Source organism: Ascidiella aspersa, chromosome 1 (genome assembly GCF_963924565.1).
Source record: "Ascidiella aspersa chromosome 1, kaAscAspe10.2, whole genome shotgun sequence".
Classification (NCBI taxonomy): domain Eukaryota; kingdom Metazoa; phylum Chordata; class Ascidiacea; order Phlebobranchia; family Ascidiidae; genus Ascidiella; species Ascidiella aspersa.
Window position 1 is genome coordinate 5,063,145 of NC_139447.1, and position 25,298 is coordinate 5,088,442.

At 38.0% G+C, this 25,298-nt stretch overlaps 2 protein-coding genes across 2 annotated transcripts in view; one reads left to right on the forward strand and one right to left on the reverse strand.

Annotated features, from left to right (window-relative positions):
- LOC146166684 (uncharacterized) overlaps window positions 1-25,298 on the reverse strand; it is a 142,487-nt gene that overhangs the window by 111,595 nt on the left and 5,594 nt on the right. The gene's annotated exons all lie outside the window — the stretch shown is intronic.
- LOC146166694 (b(0,+)-type amino acid transporter 1-like) lies at window positions 220-15,045 on the forward strand. Its single transcript, XM_083388834.1, has 12 exons — window positions 220-358; window positions 789-936; window positions 3,013-3,162; window positions 3,972-4,067; window positions 6,716-6,841; window positions 7,876-8,017; window positions 8,724-8,847; window positions 9,426-9,529; window positions 9,924-10,020; window positions 11,723-11,872; window positions 12,859-13,027; window positions 14,347-15,045. Exons 1-12 carry the CDS (start codon window positions 263-265, stop codon window positions 14,409-14,411), a joined length of 1,467 nt encoding a protein of 488 aa, XP_083244960.1. The 5' UTR covers window positions 220-262; the 3' UTR covers window positions 14,412-15,045.

Sequence of the window (25,298 nt, forward strand, 5' to 3'; positions counted from 1 at the left end):
TCCGCCCAGTGTTGATTGTTACGAGTCTTATGGCGAAATATGCTTCAGCCAATGTGTTTGAATGAGGCAAATAAATTGTGCAATTAAATCCCTGAAATAGTTTACGCTGTAATCTTTAGTGAATATTTTTGATAAGCGGACATTAAATCGGTCTCTTTCGTGTTAATAACCCTTTAAATACCATTATTCTTGTCGCTCTAGCAGTTTCCAGTATAGTTAGGGTTTTCTCACTGGTTCTGGGTTTTGAGAAGCTCCAGGAATAATGACGAAGCAGGACGAAGCGGAAAACAACAACGAGGAAAAATGCCTCACGACTTCAACGTCGGGAGACTTGAATGAATTCCGACTGAAGCGAGAGGTGAGTAAAGGTGGCCTATGAGCAACAGATACGTGGATTGCTGTAGTTCAGGAGTGGGCAATTAGTTTTCGCAGCGGGCCAAGCGAGAAACAGAAAATATCTCGGCGGCCCGTGTCAAAAAGGAGATCTTGCATGCACAATACACATGTATATCGAAAGCTATCACAGACTCACTGAATCTGTCGATCAATGATGCAGATAAGGCTAAAAAAACAACTAACAAGTTTTTTTTTGCCTAAAAAAGTTAGCCGCGGGCCGGGTTATTTTGTATTACCTAAAAAAGATTATTGCTATTTTTCCCGTCATTTTGCCGAAAAGACTTTAGTCATGTCAAATGATTTTTACCAAAATACTTAAGTCAAGTGAAGGAATTTGAAAACAGTGACATAAGTGAATTTAAGTCAAGTCATTAACTTAAGTCATACTCCAGATTACTCTTCTTGGAGGAGTGAGCGTGATCGTGGGATCCATGGTGGGAAGTGGCATCTTCGTCTCTCCAGTGGGGGTCCTCCGCAACGTTGGATCAGTGGGAGCTAGCCTCGTCATCTGGCTTCTCTGTGGACTCGTCGCAACCTTCGGTGAGCCACGTATTCACAGTGAAACTTATCGTTTAAAAGGTTAAGCCAGTGATTCTTAACCGGGGTTCCGCGGCACTTTATAGGTTGCCATTTTTACCGCTCAAGGGTGGCGAAAAATGTTTCAAATATTTAGGATTCCAATTTTTGCTCTATTGGTAAGCTTCTTGATACAATTTTTGTGTACGATAAAGTGCAAAATATTAAAAAGATTTTTCCAACCTTGTTGAACAGTTATTGTGCTGTTTTAATTTCGTTTATTTTAACGTTACAGTTAACCACTCTACGAGCAAAGGTACCGCGAACTATTTATAATTTCTGTAGGGTGCCGCGAGCCAAAAAGGGTTGCGAAACACTGGGTTAATCTGTTATTTTTCTGACAACCTTCTTATCGCTTCTCTTCTGATTTTGTAACTTCAAGTTGTTGAAGCTCAATACTTGTTTTGTGTTTTTTTATATATTACTATATAAACCAAAAAAGATTAACTTTTACAAACCGAAATAAATAAATATGTAAATTAAAAAGACTTTTACCAAAAAATATATTAAGAAATATGTCGATTCACAACCATTAAAGAATATTTTTACGGCAAAATTAGTTATAATGCAGGTTTGCGCTAAATAGCCATGTGTAGAACGATACAATAAGTTTAAAGGGTTGGGAATGAATTGAAAGTACCACGAACCGCTCGTTGAGCTTATCGTTTAATAATTTGGTTTATCATTCTTCTGCATGCCAAGTTCGTCGAACGTGAGGTAGAATTTTTTCAGAGCGAAACTGTAAAACAACATAAGCGTGGAGATACGCGGTTGCATGCATGATCTTCAGTTAACGATTTTGGTTGTAGTTTTGTATAGTTGAACAAATCAAAAAACATTTTTTTTACGTTTAAAGTGTTAAATTCAAATGGAAAACCTTTGTTTAATCTACCGATGGTATTTTTTTTTAACTCGTATGACTTTCATTTTGAAAAAATCAACCTAAAAAGTTTGTTTACGTTCTTGTAACTACACCTTAAACCTCAGTGACCCAACATGTGTGTGGTTCTGCGAAGTGGCGCGATACGGCGCATTAAGTTTCACGAAAAAACGCCGTGGGACATCGATCGCGCGTTATTAGCTTACCTAAAGTGGCCTTCAATTAGCCGCGCAGTGCTGCGTAGAACGTTTGGTCGACAATCAACTAAACGGCTTGTCGCAAATCAAAAAATTATCGACCTCCTATGCGAGCCCTTTGCCGTTGGGGAGAAAATTATCGGCGATTGACGTCACACTTAGGAAATCATGAGATTTATTAGATTGTGTGCGTAGTTACGCTGAACACATAGTGGGATTAAAAGTTTAACTTCAATTAGGTTTATAGTAAAACCTTAATATGCGGCTTAAACTAAAAATCCGGGACCAAATATGTGTGTTTTTTCGCATTTGCGAAAATAAGAATCCAACTGTGACCACGAAGTTTACAATTTTAACAAATGGCAAATGACATAAATAGTTTTGATGGACACCTCGTTAATATTGGACAGCAATATATACGCATTTTTGCCAAGAACATCTCAATGTTTTTAAATAGGCATTTGACATCAACTTTGGGTTTTTAATGATGTTTGGTCCTAGCCTATATCTCGTTTTTATTGCTTTGAATTTAACCTGGTAATATAAACATTTAAAAAAGAACATTTTTTAATGGAACTATATAACTAATAGATAGAAATTTGCTCTTCTGGTGTAAACTTTGTTACAAACTAACATTTCGGTAGCAGATAACAGCTGACCTCATCAGGTTTAATAATAATTAACACGAGAATGCGTTGGCCAGCTTATAAATTAAAACGTATAAAAATAAAAAGACTATAGATTAAATTGAAGAAATCTGGACTTCTCTGAAGTATGCGATAAGCAGCGACGCGACGAGGTCATCCGGTGCAAAATACACCGTCGGAAAACGAGCGTTTATTAGCTATGGCTACAACGACGAGTAAATAGCCGGATACCACGAATCCTTTTTGTTCATGGTGTTACGACATTTGTTAATCGACAAATTTTCATGATGCACACTAAAACCGAATTCTCAAACAGGTTCTCTGACGTACGCCGAACTGGGAACGATGATCCCGAAATCAGGGGCGGAGTACCCGTACCTAAAAGAAGCTTTCGGTCCTGTTCCTGCCTTTCTGTTCGCCTGGACTTCATCCATCGTTCTCAAGCCTTCGGCTGTTGCAATCATAGGTAATACGAGTCCAAGTTTAAAGTAGCACTGCCTATAGCAGTGGTCGGCAAACTGTTGGCCCGGCCTAATTTTTAATATTCCAGTTTTGTCATGTAGTTGTGGCCCGATTGGTAGCAGTACAATTACATTCACTGTACTGTATTGAAAAAATGTTGTGGCTTTTACTTTTGCTCATTGTTGCGTAACAGTGCAGCCTTTATTAAATCGTTTAAGTCAAAAGACGTGATGCATACTAAGGTGTTTTGCGCCGTGTGAGTTAAAAAAAACGCTACAAAGGTAAATTTTTATGAAACGATAAACTTTTCGCACCACAAGCAAGATTTAAGATAAAGGGTTTAATGACGTAACTTTGTGACGTCATTCGTTTCACGTATTGGGCCTTCAATAGGTCTTGAAAGTGCATTTAGGGCCGTGACGGAAAAGGTTTGCCGACCACTGGCCTATAGTAATGGGTTTATAGCTATACCGCCTTTAAGACATGAAACCTTTTTGATTGTGTTGGTTTTAGATTAGTCTTTTTCTTCTCGTCTTTGAAGGTCTAATAATGTTTTATGGGTTTTATTTTATTTGCAGTAGATTTGTATGCAAATAAGCGATTAAACCAACTGTTTTCGTTGGTCAAAACTGTGTGAGGCACGAAAATTGCGATACTAGTGAAACAACTTGGTGACAAAAATATTATTTTTAAATACTTCACCTGCATTTAAATCGCCTTTCATTCTTGTAATACGAAGAAGCGCTTGTCCGTGCAAATTACCTGGTAATAGTTTCGCACTGTCTAACCTTTGTACTACATTTTTCCTTGAAGGTCTGGTTTTCGGCGAATATGTGGTGCGACCGTTCTTCAACGAAGGCGACGAAGTTTCGGCAATGGCTGTTAAACTCCTCAGCGCATGCTGCATATGTAAGTGAACTCGATTCCTCGGTTTTCAGGGCCAAAGCATTGTACATCATGTAACAGACTGTATGTTAGGCAGAATTGGACATCTAGTCAATTCTAGTTTTCTAATTCAATGAGTTAGATCAAAATGCGGATAATTTTAATTCTAATCTTAATCGTGGATTACTTGTGTGCTCTAACTCTTTAATATAACTTGGATTTTACCTAAAAAGAGTACTTGTCCAACGGCATTTTTGGTTTCTCAGTCGAAACAAAGAATTTGAATTAAACTCTTCAGCTGGAACGACTTAACACGTAATTTTTACAGTCTGAAAAGCATATGTTATGCTAAAAGGGGTAACAATAAGACGCACCACGTATTTAACATTCGCGTTTTATGAGAATAAATGCGATTTATATAAAATTGATTGTCAATAAAATCAAATGTAATTCTAGTTCAAGAGTAGTAGAAATACGTTTTTTAAGAATTCGGAAAGACAGAGGTGCTTTAATCTCAATTTCAATCTAAGTTTAAAAAGCTACAATCAATCTACTTGTCCAAGGCTGATGTTAGGTGCCACGGAAAAGGTATTTTTTCTATAACCGGAGGCGATTTGCGTTGATAAAGTGTTAAGACTAAGGTAATTAATCCTTTAACTATAGTCGTGGGATCCAACCGGTTCTGACCGGTTTGCACGAACCGCTTCTTAAAAGTTGAAAAGTTTGCAGAACCGGCTTATGGCCTACTTCTTCCTCAGAGTAGACCTATAATTATATCAAACAACCGACCCACAGTATTTTATGAAAAAAAACTTCTCCCCAAATAAAACTGTGTCCCCAGGTGTGATTTAACCAGCCGTGTCAATTCTTTTGACGGGACGCGCTAATCTATTATACATGTGTCTGCCAGCGATAACGGCACGAAAATGTGTAATTTCCGTTACACACTAAGTGCAAAGCGACCAACGACAACAAGTACTTCTATGTCTAAATGTCTAATTACAATACTTATAGGGTCTTCGCCCCCCAATCCACATGTTTTGGGGAACCCCGTCGTGTCCCTAACAGTCATAATCTTGCTTACACGTGAACCCTTGGGGATTTTGAACTGTTTTCGGTTTTACTATTAGATTTATTCGTAACACGTATGTATGTGCTGAACAGAACTGTGCAAAATGTAACACGGATTGGAGATAAACTATCAGTTTTGTAAATAAGTCATTTTGAAATGATTTATGTCCAAGCCAAGTCATTTTGAAAGAACTTAAGTTCAAATCAAGTCATTTTGAATAATTGACAAGTCAAGTCCCAGCCAAGTCATAGTTACAGAAACTAGTCAATTTCAAGTCAAGTCCTTGTCATAAAAATGAAACGTTAAACTATTACAATTGGTAAGTTAGTCGGATTATGAGCAATTATACGCCTTACTAAAAAATAACAAAAATCCAACATATTGCAAGCGAAATGTTTTATGTGCAAAACTTAAGATAAATAACTAATTTTTTTAATGAAAGATCCTTAATGAAAGCACTTTGTTTTAACCCAAGTCATTTGTCCAAAAAACTTAAGTCAAGTCATTTGTGACTTAAGTGTACTTAAGTCAAGTGATTGACTTAAGTCATTACATCACTGATAACTATATATACCTCTTTAATCCCCAGTAAGCGTTGTTACAAACGGAGTTGCGACATTCAAACTTTGCCGGGGTTGTGTACACGCCCCCTTTTGTGCTGGATTGATTTCGCAAAAGATGCCAACGTGAAACGCGAAACCGGTTGTTGTAACTCGCGACTCATTCTTTGCTGAATTGTCAACGCTTATTTGAGCTCGTTTTTGCCGAAGAACAATGAATAATTAGCGGTCAAAAATTATATGGGTATTTTTTGACTTTTATGGTCAATACTTTTTTTAGTCTGAATTTGCTGCCAGAAAAAAAAGTTATCTGAAGGAATTGTTCATATGGTCAGTGGGTCTAAAATATATCGTTTGCTTAAAAGTGGTATTAGCATTTTTTTGTTAACGATATAGCCTACTTCTAAAATTTTCTAATAGAATGGTATGTTTTTGGCCTGAACGAAAATGACACCGCTGACTGTTTGCTATGATTGCTGTTTAGTTGGTTTGTTGATAAATTGAGAACGAGCAAACCTGGATAATTTAGACGAAACTTTGTTTTGTCTGGAAAAGAGTACAAATCTAAATTAGCGTCTTCTCAGTCGTGCAGTGCGACATTCAAATTTGCCGGGGTTGTACACACGCCCCCTTTGTGGTGGATTGATTTCGCGAATGATGCCAACCCGAAACCAGTTGTCGCAACTCGCACCCCTTTTTTGCTGAAGCGTCAACGCCCATTTGAGCACGTTGTTGCCGACAAACAATGAATAATTAACAACCGTGTTGCCAGTGTTGTATTGACTTAGGTCAATGACTTTGACGTATTGCCCATATTCGGAATAGTTTCCCAAATTTAATAGCTGCCTTAACGTTTAATTTTATGACCAGGACTTGACTTGGAATTGACTTGCTCTAATTATGACTTGACTGGGACTTGACTTGTTATTTATTCAAAAAGACTTGACTTGGACTTTAGTTCGTTTACAAATGACTTGACTAGGATTAAAGTCTTTTCAAAAGCACTTGTTTACAACACTTTGTTTACTTCTGCCTCGCAGTGCTGGTGGCCTCCGTCAACTGCATGAGCGTGAAGGTTGCAGAGCGGGTTCAAATCGTCTTCACCGTCGCCAAGTTGCTGGTTCTGCTGATAATTGTCGGCGCCGGATTTTACGCGGTCGCCGTTGGTGAGTAAAAATCGAACCTGGTTGTTTGTACAGAAAATATAATTTATTTAAAAATCAAAGTCCTCTAACCTCTTCCCGTATTTCGTTTATTGCCAAATGTATTGGAACTTACAATGGTATGGGATAGCATGTGTCAATTGTTTACATTAAGGTATTTATTTGCACGTTTAATTATGCCATGATATACTTAAGAGCCGTGTGCTGAGTTCCCTCAAACAACATTCTTCACAACAGGCTGGTGTTGTTTTGCACAGTTTAAAGTTTTTTTTTCAATATTGTGAAGTTCACTTTCTTCTTGCGTTTTAATACGCCGCCACACTTCGGGGGTTATTGAATTGTGGCTAAAATAGTCTCGGAGATCTTAAGTAGTGGATTCGATATATACATAATTTATTGTGATTATGTTTTTTACATAAGTTGTAAAACAGCATTATTTTGTCAAAATGATAAAAAAATATGGAAAGGTCGATAAATATTGTAATATGAAAATGAAAATTTTTTTTTTTTTGTTAAAAAAGTGTAATGGTAAACAAACAGCGGGATGGAGTAAACTGCTTGTCGAGCCGGACAAGGTGCGTGGGCTGCAGTTTGCGTCTATGTCTGGTCTAATCAACATCTGAACAACTTTTCTGTTAAAAAACAACGTTTACTTCAGCATTAAATCAGGGATTTTTAACCTATTATGAGTCATGGCTCCCTGTCATTAGCACTGAACACTTCGTGACCCCCTTGCTCACGAATTCGAAAAATACTTCAAATAACATTATAAGAGAGATCTTTACAGACATAACAACCCCCCCCAAAAAAAAAAAAAGTTGAACAGGGTAATTATTAAAATAAGCCATGCGTGTGTTGTGGCCCCCTGAAGAATGTTCCGTTCCACCCTCAGTGGTCGTGCCACGGTTAAGAAACGCTGCATTAAATCGTCGTACAATTTGTTTTAGAGAGTCCGTTTTCGGAATTTAAAGGCGCATAAAGTAAATCAAGGCGCCCTCAAACGACAGAGGTTTATCACACATGAATAATTTACCCAGGAATGACGGACAACCTTCCCAACAGCTTCTCTTCGGAAATCCAGTGGGGGACCTTGGGCACGTCTTTCTACCAGGGCCTTTGGGCGTACGACGGCTGGAACCAGCTGAACTACATCACCGAGGAGTTGCAGAACCCGTCTGTGTAAGTCAATGAGTGGGCTAACATGTGGGTATGGCGGGCAAAGGCCGTTTTTTCCGAATGTTTTGAATGACTGAGCGGCACCAAACTTTACTTTCGTGTGCAATTTGAGAAAAGGTTTAATGCTATGGTTAAGGTAGATTTTCCTATTATTTAAGTGCACTTAAGTCACGTTTTTCAAATGACCTGACTTGACTTAAGTCTTTTGGACAAATAAATTGACTTGCCTTAAGTCGTTTTGAAAAAGGAATTGGGTTTAAACAAAGTGTTTTCATTAGGCATTTTTCATTATACAATTTGGTTATTGGTCTTAAGTTTTGCACGTAAATCATTTTGTTTGCAATATTGTTTTTTGTTATATTTTTAGAAGAGCTATTGCTCTTAATCGGACTAATTTACTAATTGTAATAGTTTAACGTTTGATTTTTATGACAAGGACATGACTTGAAATTGACTTGCTCTAATTATGACTTGACTTGTCATTTATTCAAAATGACTTGATTTAGACTTAAGTTTTAAAAAAAATGACTTGACTTGGACTCAAGTCTTTTCACAAATGACTTGACTGCGACTTTAGTTATTTCGAAATAACTTGACTAAGACTTTAGTCTTTTCACAAATGACTTGATCGGGACTTAAGTCATTTTAAATTGACTTGTTTACAACACTGACGATCCGCGAAAACATTTGCCGTTTTGATTCCGCACAGAAACCTTCCTCGTGCGATTATGATTGGAATCCCGCTGGTCACCTTCGTCTACCTTCTCACAAACGTCGCCTACCTCGCCGCCCTATCAACAATACAGATGATGGCGTCACGAGCTGTCGCCGTGGTAAGTTAGCGCAAGTTAACGGAGGAGAATCCGTGCCGAATTTTAATATGTTTCTATGTGTTGTCAAATCGTTCCAGAAATCCGAAATGATCTTACCGTCATTAAGAATAATAAAATAAATGACTTTTTCTGCAAGTGGACAGGGGGCTTTTTTGAAGTCCTGACTTCTATGGTCAATACGACTTTTTTAGTCTGAGTTTTTTGCCTGAAAAAAGTGGTCATAGGGCCTGTGGGTCTCTACAAAATATAGCGTTTGCTTAAAAGTGGCATTATGATTTGAGTGTTCGTGCATCATTTTTTGTCAACGATGCATTTCTAAAATATTCTAATATAATGATATGTTATTTTGTCTAAGTGAAATGACACCGCTGAATGTTTGTTTTAGTCGATTTGTTGATGAATTTAAAATGACCAAACCTGGATAATTTAGATAAAACTTTGTTTTTCTGAAAATGATTCAACTCTAAATTACAAAAGCTTCATGACTGTGAATTAATTTAAACAATGTTTTGTCAACAAACGTTACCGAGTCTTACAACGTTTGCCATACTGCATCTAACATTTCAGTTAACTTCTAGACCTTCGGCGCAAAACTGCTTGGTGTTTTCGCGTGGATTATGCCGATAGGAGTCGCCATCTCAACATTTGGCGGGTGCAACGGATACACAATCACTGGACCCAGGTAAATACACGCTGCAGGGTCGGAAGAATACAGGTTGTAGAGTCGTAGCGGGACTCGAGTAGAACCGCGTAAAACTACCCGAGTACGGCGTGCGCATGCGCAGTGCTAAATTGTGAAGCTGATGGGGCCGCCAACAGGAAATTGTAAAGGCAGATAGCATATGGTTGGTATATATATTTCTTTTGAAGAGAAATGCCTTAGATTTTTCTACTGTACTTACAGTCGTAATTCGAAGACATATTTTATGATATACGCCCAATTTCTTCATGGGAGTCTAACAACTGTCTAAATATGCTTAGCTAAACAAGTGGCCCGAATAACCAGACTGCTCGCATCCATTGGACCGGTGACCAACTGGCCGAGTGACCGACTGACCGTCTTTAATCGTTGGCAGAATCCTCTTCGCGGCTGCAAGGAACGGTCACATGCCCGAACTCATGTCGATGGTCAACTGTCGCAGGATAACACCGGTCACATCCATAATGTTCAACGTAAGTTAGTGGTTCAAGGAGTGTACTTAAACTTCAGGGTGGGAACCGAACTTGCAATTCGTTGCTGTTTCTAACAACAAAAATTGCGACTAGCATCTGTGCTTCAAGAAGGGCAAGTTGAAATAGACTGATCAAATCGTATAGGCCTTCTCATGACTAGTTAAATAAGGCGACGTTTACGGCTTAAATATAATATGATATTGAGGATATTTTCTAATGAGGAACGACGCCGTTTTACTACTGGCTTTTGATAAAATCCGTCACAGTATTGCTGGAATCCACAATTGTGACATTTTTTTTTAAACAACAACAATTCACTTTTGACGCTTAACACTAGAATTGCCGCGTTGTGGTCGTAAACCTAGAATTACCGCGAGTGGTCAAAATGACTGTTTGTCCAATAAAGAAAAAAATGCAGAATTATTTAGCTTTATTGTTATTATAAGTTTCTTTTAACTATCGAGAGACTTGGATCTTTGTAGGTGTGGGATTTATTCGACTAATTGTACTTTAGGCCTCCCCCCCCCCAATGCAATTATTTTATGCTGCTTGTTACATGGACCACAGGTAGCTGTTCAAAAACATACAAGAACAAAATAATAGAAGCGCTCAACGCAATCCACACATTTCAGCACACAACTTGTACACTTTCCGCAACCTATCCCACAACACATTTTTGCAGTTTTGTTTTGTTGATAGTTCACTTTCGTGTGCAATTACTTCCGCTTTCAGCTTCCATCAACCATCGAATTTGAAAAAAAATTTACTCAAAATCATGAACTAGCTAGCAACTAGCTGTTACCAGCTACTGCAGCAAATGTTCCATGGTTGTTTTGAATCTGTAGCACAACAAAAGCCTAACGTTTGAGGTAATTTTTTTTCAACCTGTAGAGCACTAAATTAAAATAATATAAGTTGCGGCACACTTTGTTTTATTACATGCAATCACATACAGGTCAAGCATTTTAATTAAACTGACTTGCCTCGTAATTTATTGTCATGGCAACTTGTAACTTTATTCAAAACTTCTTAATGCAAAAAAGGTTTGCAAAGTGAGAGCATACATTGTAAAATATTACACCTCTGTGGCCTATTTCGGGTCAGTGGATGAACCTAGATAAAATGCGTCGCCGTAATTGTCAGTTGTCCTTGCTCACAACAAGCTTTCATATATTCAACCAGATTTACGCAAATGGCAATGACGACAGCCCGGGTCAGGACCGAAAAAGTTTTGCAAGTTAATTATATATTACCGGGTTAGCACATACACTACAAAATATACTAACCTGCATGTAGAAAACATATGCAAACACGGACTTTGTTGCAAATCAAAGGGAATAATTAGACGAAATATTCTGGATTGATAAAACTAAACCAGTGTTTCTCAACCGGGGTGCCGCGGCGCCCTGTTGCATCATTTCTAATGCTCAAGGGTACTGATAGATATTTGAGATTTTTAGAAACCTGATTTTTGTTTAATTAGTAAGCTTCTTGATGCAACTATATTTGTTTACGGTGATCCATTATCAAATGAAAAATCCTACATGTTTTAAGTTGATTATGATTTTCCAGTTCCATTCGTAGCGACATTTCAGTAGTACACTTCCAGTCGGGCTGCCGTAATTTAATTTATTATTTTTGAGGGGTGCCGTCAGCCAAGAAAGGTCAGGAATCACTGCACTAAACTAACATTTTCGTTCAGACACTGATTGCATTGGCTGTTCTCATACCGAACGACTTCGACTCATTGGTGAACTACTTCTCGTTCAGTATGTGGGTCTTCCATGGAGGATCAGCACTTGCTCTAATCGTACTAAGGAGGACCCAACCGCATCGCGAGAGACCGTACAAGGTAAGTTACGACGGTTTCTCTTAATTATTTTAGACAACTTTTAAATTGGAAAGAGTATACGCACCGTAAAATTTGAAGATTGTAATAATCCACCTTGGGGTGGAAATTAGTAAATAATGTTAAAATTGGTATAAGGTAAGCTTTGAGGTTATCTCTTAATTATTTTGGACAACTATTGAACTATACTCGCTGTAAAATTTGGGGTTGTAATAATCCACCTTGGCGTGGAAATTCGCAAAATATGGTAAGCTTTAACGTTATCTCTTAATTATTTTGCATACTTTTGAATTGGGAAAAAATTACACACTGTAAAACTTGAAGGTTGTAACAATCCACCTTGGGGTGAAAATTTGTAAACAAATGGTGTTAAATTCCACCATCAAGTAAAAAAATTATAAATAAAACTCCTAAGCGTGAAATTTTCCACCAACGCCAATAGCATAAGACTTATAGCGTGAAAATCTCCACCATGTGACCCTAAAAGCGTGGTAAAATCACCGCAGGGTCCTATGGTCGAACAGTAAATGTCAGGATGGACGTATAAAAAATGAGCGAGTCTTGTTAAATTACCAAACCTTTCATTGAGTATCAACGTATTACTTAAGGAATACCTTTATTCGCCTTATAACCTTTCGATACAAGTGACACACACTCGGACGCAAAACCAACATTTTGTGATTTTGTTTAGAAAACAATTATCATTAGTCAGCGATTTGTATGTAAAACTTCTCATTGTGGTTGAGGTTGAGCTTTTCTTATTTGTAGTATGCTGTACATCTGCATAAAAATAGACAGCTGCGTTCAAATTAGCATTAATTATTTAAAAAGCTTGACACAAAGTTCATTATCTGAGCTTCTCATAATTGAGTAACCGTTCGGTGCTAATAGAGTTCTCTCTTCTCGGTATTAAAAAATACGCTAAATGAACATTCTGTTTACACAGACCTGACGCACGTCTGATTAACCTACAACAACTTTTTGTCCAGGTGCCGTTGTTTGTTCCAGCAGTTGTGGTGCTCATCGCTTTGTACCTCATCTTCTATCCGATCATCACACAACCCGCTTGGGCGTACCTCTATGCGAGCCTCTTCATTCTGAGCGGCCTCTTCTTTTACATTCCTTTCGTGCACTTCGGAATTCGCCTTACTTTTATGCGTAAGAAATTTCTTTTAACGTCGGTAGCAAAATAAGTTTGTTCAGTTTATCACGTAGCTTAGTCCAGTGCTTTCCAACCCTTTTTAAGTTCGCGACCCACGTTTAATGCAAGTTTTATTGTGCGACCCAGAATGAAATATAACCAAACGAATTAAAAAAGTTTAATGAGAAACGAAATAATATATACACATGCAATTGACTATTAATGCGAAACTTGAGGTTGCATACTGGATATTATCAGATCTAGTCGAGGCTTGATTGGGGACAAGCTTACACCCAATGTTACGTAATGATAATGCAATAATTTCCCGATCTAATAGAAAAACTGTAACATTTAGAAATGCTTCGCGATCCACTGGTTGGGAGGCACTGGCCTTAGTTGATAGAAGCCAGCAGTGTTGTAATGACTTAGTTCAACGACTTTGACTTAAGTCACTGTTTTTTGTCTTGGGGATAAATTACTTGACTTAGACTTAAGTCTTTATATATTATATGACTTAAAAATTAAATATATTCATTAAACATTTCTTCAAAAATTTGATTTATTTATCTTAACTATTACACGTAAAACAACTTGCCTGTTATATGTTACGTTTTTGTTATTTTTTAGTTCAGATATTGTCATTATCGGACGAGGTTACCACTTGCATTAGTATAGCGTCTCATTTTTATGTCAATAACTTGACTTCAAGTTTATACTTGTTTTAATATTGACCATGACTTGGAAATTTTGCTATAGACTTGACTTGGACTTTTTAAATCTTTTTTAAAATGACTTGTGTCCAACAATGTAAATCAGAGAATAGTAAAGGCTGCGTTACTCGATAAACATTACATTTAGCCTATATAATAATTTTACCAAAACGGAAGGTGCAAGAGGAAAAAAACAAAACATTAACACCTGGCAGCATTTCGAAAATTAGGTATAGGGTCTTAAAAATATATCATCTATTTCTTGTTCACTTTGTTGCGTTAGGTAACACGGCATAAAACTAACATAGGTCGCAATAACAAACGATTATTCTGTGAAAATTGTCTGACATTAAAAATGTGTCTTGGCTTGAAGCAGTGTGTAAACTTTGGAGCATAATGGGTGGAAGTTGTATTTACACGTGGCAAGAATATCAAAGCCCATACAGAAGTAGGTATCATTTTGAACGTTTCAAATAACTCTTTATTCAACTTCAAGATTTGGGCTTTGATATTCTTAGTATGTAAAGTATACGTAGTTTTTGTTAATTGGCTGAAAAACACCCTTAAACTGGTCAAAATTCCCCAACCTCTTTAACATAAAATTGCAAACCAACTCTTACTTTTAGAATCTTTCACCGAGTTTCTGCAGAAGCTTTTGGAGGTCGCGCCAACGGGCATCAAGGAATCGTAGCATGCCGAGACAAGAGCAAAAACGATGAAAATTGATTCTTTTCAGTATTATGTACTTTTTGTACAACTCCCTTTGCATTTAAAGCATACGTCCTGGTCCCTTGCTTTGGCTATAATCTTCGAATTATTTGCCCTTTTAATCTCTTTTTTAATTCCACTGGTACATATGATGCTTGACAAGATTTCATGCGGATTGCGTCTACTTGGGATGCCAAGAGCATTTAGGCTTGAAACTCTGAGAGATTTTGGAAATGCATCAATAAAGCGTCTATCGACCAAAACATGCTTTCAAATCACAACTAAAAAAATGTTTTCACTAATTTTCTTTCTTTATTTGCCGTTTCTGGTAGAAAATTGTTATTTGTTATTTTAACGCAAAATTTGTCAATATACTTTTATTTGATCAAAAAAAAAATTGTTTTTCTAAACGATTTAGTCTACAAGTGCGATATAACTGAACCTATCTCTAGATTGTTTAATTTTCCTCCAACAGAAGCAATGTACAGCCACCACATTTACGTGATCAAAACAACGTACAATGTGGCACATTGAAATCCTGCCCAATGCAATAGTATTTGCTTGTCATTGAAATTATTTTCCTAGCGCGTAGTCCTACTTGTATATCGCTTTGTTTTCTTGGTACAATATTCACGGTGTCGATTTTGTATTACCATGGACGGTCAGAATTTATTACAGCAAGGGTGGTCAAAAATTGGCTGCGAATTACAAGCCGCCAGCCTTAAGCCTTAAACTTGTTAACTGACCGTTTACTATTTCACGCCAACGACACATGCCGTTTCGCATTATCACTTTTATAACGTAATGCAAGTATTTATCTTAACTACACACTATTTTCCTATTTAACTTTTGAGCAGTATCCCATAATTCAAATAAAACGTTACCACTTCATATAGTTTTTGTGGCGAAACCTACCTGCCACCTACCGGTTGTCCGAATAAACACTGAAAATGGTGTATAGTGATAATTAAAAAAATACAGTTTGAATAAAAATATAACGCTTTTGCACCGTGTGCATTTAGACTCCATTGTAGTTTCTTATTTTTTGGAACGGAACAGCATATTTCTGAAAATAACCACCCCTGGATGTTGTGTTTTGCCAAGATTTTCTGTGTTGTTTTTGCTCTTTAAACACTCTAACGTTTGACTGTATCGCAAATAGTGTCGCGCGAAACTTGAGTTTTAATTTATTACAGATTTGTCCCAGAATAACTCAAGAAATGTTATCTGTGTCTCGAGGAACTTTGTTATTAAAATATAACGCAGATTGCGATGTCGCTGGCCACATTGACCCGGATGCCAGGGTTCAGGCCAACCTGTTGTGTATGATTCCCGCCCCAAAAAAAACAATTTATATTTTAATCATAAACAGCATTCCAAGCATTAAACCAGGGTGGTTCAAAGCCAGTATCTGGGACCAATATATAACTTGTTATACTAACTGTTGCTACCAGGAATAGTAATTTTAATCAAAAACAGCTCCTCTGGTAATTGTAATTTTTAACCAACATTTTGGCAACCTGGTTTAATAACCCTGACAAAGGCGGCTTGCATAGTTTGCCGAAACGCTGGTTAAAAATTACAATCACCAGAGGAGCTGTTTTTGATTAATATGACTATTCCTGGTAGCAACAGTTTATACTTTAATTTATATGTTAGTCCCAAATGCTGGCAAGTTTGGACCAGCCTGGTTTAATGCTTGCAATGCGTCGGTTTTGTTAGTATGTTGTATCATCGAACATAACGTGAACCGGTTGCCACAGTAATGCACTTGATCTGCGCAACGATTGCACTTTCTCTTTAGCTTAGCGGCGCGGTTTCGTGTGCGTCATACACTCGCTGCGTCGAACATTGCAATTTCATTGGAATGTAGCGTTTGCGTAGATAGAAATTGTGGCATTCTCTGCCTAATTGTTGGTTAAACCGCGCTTTTTCGGCAGTGCTTTGTCGTGGCGTTCCGCAAATTTTACAAAGCCGATGTTCTTAGATAATACTTCATTATTGTTATGTGATTTAAGCACTCTGTTCTTTACCTTGAAGGGGTAATTCATGGAGAAGGTGCAAAATATTTTTTTTCGCGGATAAATTTTTTTGTACATTTCATGTACTTACGTAACTTTCAACATGAGTCCACTAAAATTAAATATTCTCTTGTGATGAGGTGTAAGCCCATCTTAGCTTTATGTCCTTTCTCTTGTATGATGGTTGAACTATTACCAACGTCCTTATTACACTTTATACTAACCTTTTCGATAACTAACTATGATCATTTTATTTTCTCCTCTTGTTCTACAAGCCAGACATGTTATAGTGTCATAACTTACAATAAAAAATAAAAGGTGTACGATGTATCATTATTGTAGCTAGTGAAATTCTACAGAGAATGATAAAGTGTAGAAGTTGAAAAAAGTACAAAAATTCTTTAGAAGCGGTGATCTAAAACCTATAATAATTAGCACTGTGGCAATGAAATTAGTGAATGATTAGCGGCGTGACTTGAGGGCACCGAAGCCACCATAATTTAACTTGTTCTTGACTTCTTACGCAAAATAATTTCAGTATAGGACTTGACCTGGTGAGTTTAAACTTTTCAATTTACTGCAATATTTTCATAAAAATGTAGCGATGGGTCAAAAAAACAATTTGAACAAAAAGTAAATTTCCAGGAAAAGAGTTCTGGAGTAGAGAAGTCGGCAGCAAAATCAACTCATTAAAAAAAAGCAAATTAAATTGTGAATTCATACAAATTCTAGCTTCTGTTTGCTTAAATTGGTGGACTTATTAAAGAAACCAAAAAAAAAAACGGTAGCTGCCCTAAACCTATAGTGGAGGAGCGATGCACAGAAAAATCGCATCCGCTATTCTGTATGTATAGGTTAGTTGTTGCTACAAGTGAGATTCTTATCGATCTAAAGTAGCGATTTATGCATCCTGTTATTTGACAAGGGAAAACCGATTTCCTAGAGAGAGGGTAACGGTTTAACAGGAATAACCACGGGGCCCTAAGGACCTGTGCGTCAGCCACTTTATTCTGTTTTTGTCAGACAAGGTAGTACGCTACGCGTTTGCACAACCGATTTCACAGTTTGCTTTTCGGAAGGCAAATTGCAAATTAATTTGGTCAAAAAAACGGCACAAGAACACTTATTGAACATTTTGAGCGTTAAATGCATTCCAAACCAGCGATGGAGGTTAAATTAGTACGTCAACAAACGCTTTGATAGGCTTGTCCAGACAACAATTTGTCATTTTAATGTTTCTTGTGTGCGACAGCTGCTGTAATAAAGTAACACATATTAGACGCGATTGACAAGGTGAAATGTGGAGATCAAGCAGGTGAAATGTGGCGATCGCCGTGTTGGCTACCCCTGCTATACGACATGCTGTCACGCGTATCAGTTCAGATCTTAAAGCGTCCGCCTAGCCTAAAGGTTAAACTACAGCCGGAAACGGTTGACGACAATGCGCGGTGACTTCCCTTCGTCACTACGGAAAGAGTTGCATCCGAAGAGCAACAGCACAGCAAACATCGAGCTTCCTGGCTTATCTACTTCCTGTCCGTACGGTTTCCTTTACAGCAGCGACAACACACCGTTTAAGCCAATATCTCGAGATTGCGGCAGGCCGCCAGTTTGCGTGACGCGGCGTCACCGCTTATTTCGCTGGCGTATACGCGCGTATGAACGCGTGGGCGTTGCGTAGCCGTGCGTTCCGTAGACCAAGGTGGTTTGGCGCTGGAAGAACGTGCCGCATTTCGATGGCACTTTCTTGCCCGGTATGATATAAGCAGGGACATAGGCAAGGAAATGTTTGAGGGGGTACAACGTATGAAATGCTTGCATAGAGAACTTAAATTTGAAGGTTTTTTATGCATGTTCGAGTTATGCTATTTGCAATGGATAACTTAAACAACTTTTTTAAGGCTTAAAACAATACTCGTTGTATTTGCGTTGAACGCCGGAAAATCTTTGGAAATACTTGAAAAGCTCTTGAAAAACAAATTGTTAAAAGTTTTTTAAGTTATGCATTGCAAAATGAATTTTATGTTTATACTTATAGAAGCCCTTAAATTAGACACGCCAATTAAGTGCCATTACTACCAAACATATCTGCAAAAGTATTACGCAAAATCTACTGAATTTGGACATAGCATGTTCAAATAACAGGTAGCCTTTCTTACGCATGCGGGGTTTTCTTACGCATGCGGGGCCAGTAAGGCCCTCTTTCTAATACCAAACCATTTCAACATAGAGCGTTTTTTAGCTGTGATGAGCTAGTAACAACACAGTCATGCTAGGACATGTTGGGTTGCAAATTTATATGGCCTTCAGGAGCAAAAATTGTTTACGCATTTTTGATAAAATAGATATAGGTTGAGAGGCATCTCTGCACCTCCCCTCACCAACACCCTCCCCGACACGAAAGAAAATCGACTCATTGAAAAACTTTTTTTTATAAATTCAAACAGATTCTAGCTTCTGTTAGCTTGAATTGGACTTAATTAAAAAGAGAGAGAAGAAAACTCTAGCGGGCCTACAGTGGAGGAGCGATGTATAAAAGAATCACATCCGCTCTTCTGTGTATAGGTTAGTTTGTGCTACAGATGAGATTCTTATCCATCTAAAGTAGTGGTTTATGCATCCTGTTATTTGACAAGGTAAAACCGCTTTTTTAATTTGTTTACCCATTTTAAATAAAATAGATTTAAGTTGAGAGGCATCTCTGCCTCTTCCCTCAACAACACCCTCTCCTATATCAACAGCATGGGCAGCGAACTTTAGCCTTTCAGTCCACAATCAGCGAACATTTAGCCTTCTGTTGTTGTGCTCTTACAACCGCCGCCTCCGACGCGTTATTTTCGTATCGGCCGTTTCCCCCGGACAGATAGCGACTTTGTCGAGGAAGTGCGTTACGGATTAGCCGACCGCAGAACGGATCTACTCGGATTAACTCGGTTCGGCGTATTGTCGAAGTCGAGACGAAATTACAAGTAAATTGGTCAGCTTTGTGCGATAAGTGTCATGTGGTTTGCTGGCTTGGTCGCCACCGCGGATAAAGGTATTGTGAGGGTATTTTTATAGAGCAAGATGAACCCCGTTTCTACCCTTGTATTCCAACGCAACCCTGCTGTTTTGCGACCGTGATTTTTCAAGCATATTTGGGTTAAATTTAAACGACCATTGGAACTTAAGAGTGTCTGGAAACTGCCACATAGAAGTTTGGATATGAGGAACCCTATTAAAATAGGTTATGTTTTTTTATTGATTTGAAAGTGCTTTTCGTGGCATTTAAACGCTTGTTTAAAGTTAATCAGCCAATTTCCGAAATACACATCAAACACTTACGAAAAAAATTTGACCTGGACTCATTTCGACAAAGCTAAGACAGGTCAATATTCGTATTAATTTTTCCGATAGAAAAGCTTCATGTGGTTTTAGTCGATCGTTTTAATAAAATCATTGTAGTTATTTCAGAAAAAACTGTAATTTTGCACAAAACAATGAAGCATTTTGGAAAGAAGACAAACCAATGATGCATTATTTTGAAAAGAAACACTGATGCATTTTGGAAAGATTTCTATGCTTTTAATCCGGTTAAGCAATTAAGAAAACCACAGTCGCTGAACGGTTATTTTTAAACCGGGTGTAGATTTGCCCAAAATTGTTTACGGTACGCCACCTTTTTTGTATGTTTTTTTTTATTTTTACTGATCAAAAGAAAGCGAAAAACGTAATGTAAATTAAATGGTGAAGGTGTAGTGGCCTTTTATTTCCATTGGCCAAAAAGTAGACCGGAAATGCCTGAAATGTCAGAATTTGTTCAGGCACAATACTCGGGACAACCGATCTCCCATAGGGAGACGGTGCCGCCACTTGGAGGTAGGGCCAGAGTTGAACTGCGCATTAGGCCAGAGTTGAACTGCGCAAATCTTCACTTTTTTGTTTATGGTGAAAGTGTTAATATCAGTGTAAGTGTATATAATAATTTTAGTATTTTACTGCCCCCAATAAAACCGGCGTTACCCGGAAACAAAAATGGCAGCATACCACCCGAAGGAATCCGGTGAAAGACCCCGTCACGTAAGATTTTTTTTACCTTTTTTAACAGCTTAACCTTTCTGGTTATGATCTAAGTGTCACACCGCAAGGAATCAGTTCACGACGAGCGGCTTTGTTCAATAGCCTATATATAATCGTATGCACGCAAAAGCACGTTTCTATTCTAATGAGCGCGAAACCCCGGCCCGCCCACGCAAAAGCGCCGTCGTCTCCGCGGCGATATTTGCCAGAAAATCGCCCGAGTCTAGACTCGCCGCGGCCCAGGTAAACACGACCACTCAATGCACCGCTGCGGTCTTTGCTGATGCAAAGGCCGAATCTCCAAAAGTTTCACTTTGCGGCAGACAAAGGGGTTGGGAGAATTGCCAGTCACTGGTTGTGTTGTTGTGATCGGTAGCGTTGCGCATTGTAATGCGCGTTTATACGAGGAAACGATGAGATCGCGTTGTTTTTCTGCCTTTCTAACGGGGATTTTTTGATCGCTTTTGCGCTCACATCGTACAACTGTGAAATTCGAAACTTTTTTCGTGTCCGCGACGATTATATAAATGTCCACCAGGTGAACTAAAGTCGCACTTTTGTATGGAACGGAGATTGGCTGTTTCACAAAAATTGGTCACAAGATGCGTTTTGCTGAGATTAATTCGCAGTTTTAAAAGTTTCATCGTGCATCAAATTAAGTTTGTGTTTAATTATACCGCAAAATAACAGCTCTTGAATAATAAGTTTTAAATAGTAAAGAGCTCTGCGCCGTCTATTCTGACAGAAAAGTAAACTATGCAATGATCGTTAGTGAGGTTGACAAAATAAACCCCGTTATTTATTGTTGAGATTTTTGCACGATGTTTGATTATTATTAACAGCCGGTTTTAAACATAATTAATTTTGGGCTGGTATGAAATTTGTTAAATTATATAATCTATATGTGGCATTTTAATTGCTAACATTCTACTTTGACCTGATGAAGCACGGTTGTGGAAAGCTTGTCGAAGAATTCCATATTATTTATCTTTATATAGTGCCCCCTGATTAACCTAAAATCTAATTCAGTGGTTCTAAACCGGGGTTCTCTCTAGGGTGACATCTTTAACGCTCAAGAGTGCCGAGAGGTATTTCAAATTATTTTGGATTTCAATTTTTGCCCTATTACTAAGCTTCTTGATGCAATTTTTGTGTAGGCCCACGATAAAAGTGCCAAAAATTAAAAAGTTTTTTTCAACCTAGTTGCACAGTTAATGTGCTGTTTCAATCTCATTTATTGTAACGTTACAGTTAACTACTCAGCAAAAATACGAGCAAAGGGTACCGCGAACTATTCATAATTTCAGTAGGGAAGCCTAAAAAGGTTGCGAAAAACTGATCTAATTGTTTTTTGGTGTACACTTTCAGCTTAGTTATTCCCGTTTAAAATTGTTCGCACCAAAATGATTCCCACCGACGACTCCTGTTGGGATTACGAGAGCGACCAATGGGATGTTCCAGTCCAACAGACCTTTCCGTCGTGGAGTCAACTGACCTCGGGTTACGAGAACCGCCGACGACAATCCAGTTGTACCAACTGCACTTGGTCGCTAAGAAGTGGCGACCTCAGGAGATATGGTGAGTGTTTTGTTTATTGAAATCTTTGTATATGGCTGTATTTGTCTAATTCTAAATAGAGGAATCAGGTGGCACTATGTAAAGCCAAATTGTATTGAATTCTCGACAAGCATTCGCACAACCGTGCTTAATCAGGTCGAAGTAGAAATACAAACAATTAAAATACACCTAAAAGCACAAGCGTCACAATTCTTATCGCCTTTTACTCCCTGTTGTACTTATACGTGCATTTTAATTGTTTACATTTATACTTTGACCTGATGAAGCACGGTTGTGTAAAAGTTTGTGGAGAATCCAATACATTTTGTCTTAATACAGTGCCACCTGGTTCCTCTATTTATTTATTGAAAGTGTTCAATTTGTGACACTTTTAGCTGTATTGCAGGTTTCTTAAACTGGGGTCCGTTTACCTCTTAGATGCTCGTAAACTAGTTTTATGGGGTCTATGAAAGCCACGTTTTAGTGTATTATTTGATAAATAGAATGAATTTTTCAAAGGGAAAATATATTAATTTGACGTCTGCTATTTGATCAAAATATTTTTTTACTTGTCAATAAGCTCAAACTTGTTGTTGGTCAGTACGACCTTCACCAAGTCTTAACAAAATGTTTGTACCACTAAAAGGGGTTAGAAAAATTTAAAATCCATCGGTTGCAGGGCCAAATAAGAAAAATTGGCCTTCGTTCATGGAGACAACAAACATAATCCTGCCAAACAAATGTTGTGGTGCAGACAGCAGCTAAGACTTACTAATTGGATCACGATATAATTCCTAGTTGAACGCCATTCCAACGCTCTTTAGTGGTCATGGAAAAGTAATAATGAAAATGACTCTACAGCAAACCCTGAATATGTTGTATACCTCTAACCAACAAAATATCCTCCATGGACTATCATCAGCAAGGAAAGTTTGCGAAGTCATAATAGAAACCGCAGATTTGGGTTTTACTGGAAAATAATTATTATACGCTCATGGCCTGTTTTTCGTGCCCCCTTTCTTAGGGGACTGAGGGCGACGGTTAAGAAACCCTAAACAAGAAAAAATTATTTGTAATTTGTCAACAAATACCTATTTTTTCTCATTTTTTGCGCAATAAAATACGTGGTTTGAAAATTCCACGAACAAAAAAGGGCTATAAAAATTCCAGTTTAATAAAAAAAATAATTTATAGACAGAGACCTGTTTAAAATTCGGCTATACGAAAAAACTAAATGGTTTACTCACGTTTTGTGAGAAAAATGCAGTTATGTGAGTTAGCGTTACAAATATTATTGGTTGTGATTTCAAAAAAACGCCTGAAAATTTCGCACGGGGCAATAATGTAGTGTTTACAACCCATGTGTTACGACCAAAATTGTGTCTCCGTTTATTTGGTTGAGTCGCCGACTGCAGTAATTAACATGGTTAGATTAATTGAGACCGGTCCATAAAACGATTTCTTCAGAATTAGAGAAAAACTGTGAGAGATATACCAAAGCATGACCCATATTACTAAAATTCTAACTTGTTTATGGTAGTTGTCTTATGTTTTGTTTACTAAAAAAGTCATGTGAATAGAACTGTGTCGTCAAAGCTTCGTTGTTAGACTTACGATTAGTAGTAGGGTCGCCGCGAAAAACGGTTTACAAACACTGCAATAAAGCATATTTAGGAGACGTTTGGCTTTATAAAAATATTCCCATATGGTCTTTTGGCAACATAGTAAAGGTGCTTGAACAGAACAAAACATTGATAACTAGTTTAAAAAGCGATATTAAATTAGATAATGTCGAAGAATCGATGTCCTGTAATAAATAAACAGTTTTAAAACTATCTACAAAAATCGTTGGTCAAAAAGCAGCTTCCGAAGGGCTAGATTACAGTTGTTATTAAAACACATATGTGTGTGTCTTTCATATCTAAAAAGGAGGTAATTTAAGTGGTTGAACAAACAGTACCTATTTTCCAATATCACCAACAACGTAACTAAAGATAAACATAAGTGACACGGTGCTATCGCAATCACAGTAATGTTCCAATCTCTAAACATTACAGCAAACCAGGGGAAAGTTTAATATTGACTTTGACTTGAGTGGCGCAAACCTTTTTGCTTCAGATCTTATTAATTGCTTTTCATCGTAGAACATAGGTCATTCCACGTTCCAATAATAATTACAACAACAAGCAACAGAGGAAAATTGATGAAATTCTTGAAATGCTCGAGTCCAGCCCTTCGACGAGATATAATTTCGCGGCTCGGTCTGTCGCGATACGCTTGACCTGTCGCCGTCGCGCCTGAGCGCGTTTGAATACACAGGGGACCTTTGAGGCTGCTCGACTGCGGTGGTTAAAGCCAGTACTTACAGCGGGCCTGAATGGAACGGTTTATATTGCCGTGTGCTGCTGCTGTGCGCTGTGCGACTGGTGTTCGTTCGATTATGAGTCAGGCTATGGAGTGGTATCGTTTACGGCCGTACGCGCCACGCTGATGCCTGCGTTTAGTCTGGGTGTCGCATTTAGCCAGCTTATAGCCTTGTGCCGTTGTTAGGTGCATCAAACACTTAAGATTTATCAGTTTCATCGCGTTATGAGGGATAGCTGGTTGTTTTTCTCAGGTTTTGTTTGCCGCGATTTAGAGGAAATTGAGTTTCGAATGGTTCGTAAAAGCTTACTTACTAAAAGTTCGGCCGATCTTCAGTGTACAACTTGCATAACTAGATACGTTGAAAAGGACAATTTAGGGCAAAAAGTATTGTTGCGTTTCACACTTTTGCTTACGACCGTTTCAGTCAAAGCCTTCACGTAGTTATGCCAATTGACACTGCGAAATAATTTTCCCTTTCTCCTGATTTAATTCACAGTTAATCAAAATGTTTCTTTCCTCCATTGCGGTTACAATCATAGCTAACGAGGTGCCTTAATTGCCTGACAGTGGTAATTGCTTTAAGCCACACCCTTGCAGCTTAAAATAGTTGGCATTTCTGCGAGCAGAACGCTAGTTTTTGCAAGTGGCAGACCGATCACCCGAAACCCCTGATAAGTCAGCCTATCCAATTTTGGTTTTGTCCCTGTAGAAAGCACTCGTTTCACTTTTGTGGTTTGCTGCGTCCCAAGACTGGCTTGGTTTCGCCTTTCATTTGCTACACTTGAGGTTGAAGTTGGCGCACGGTTGACTGGACTGCTCGAGATAGATTCTGTTATTGGTTGGAAAGTGCCCCTTCTTGTCGTTTT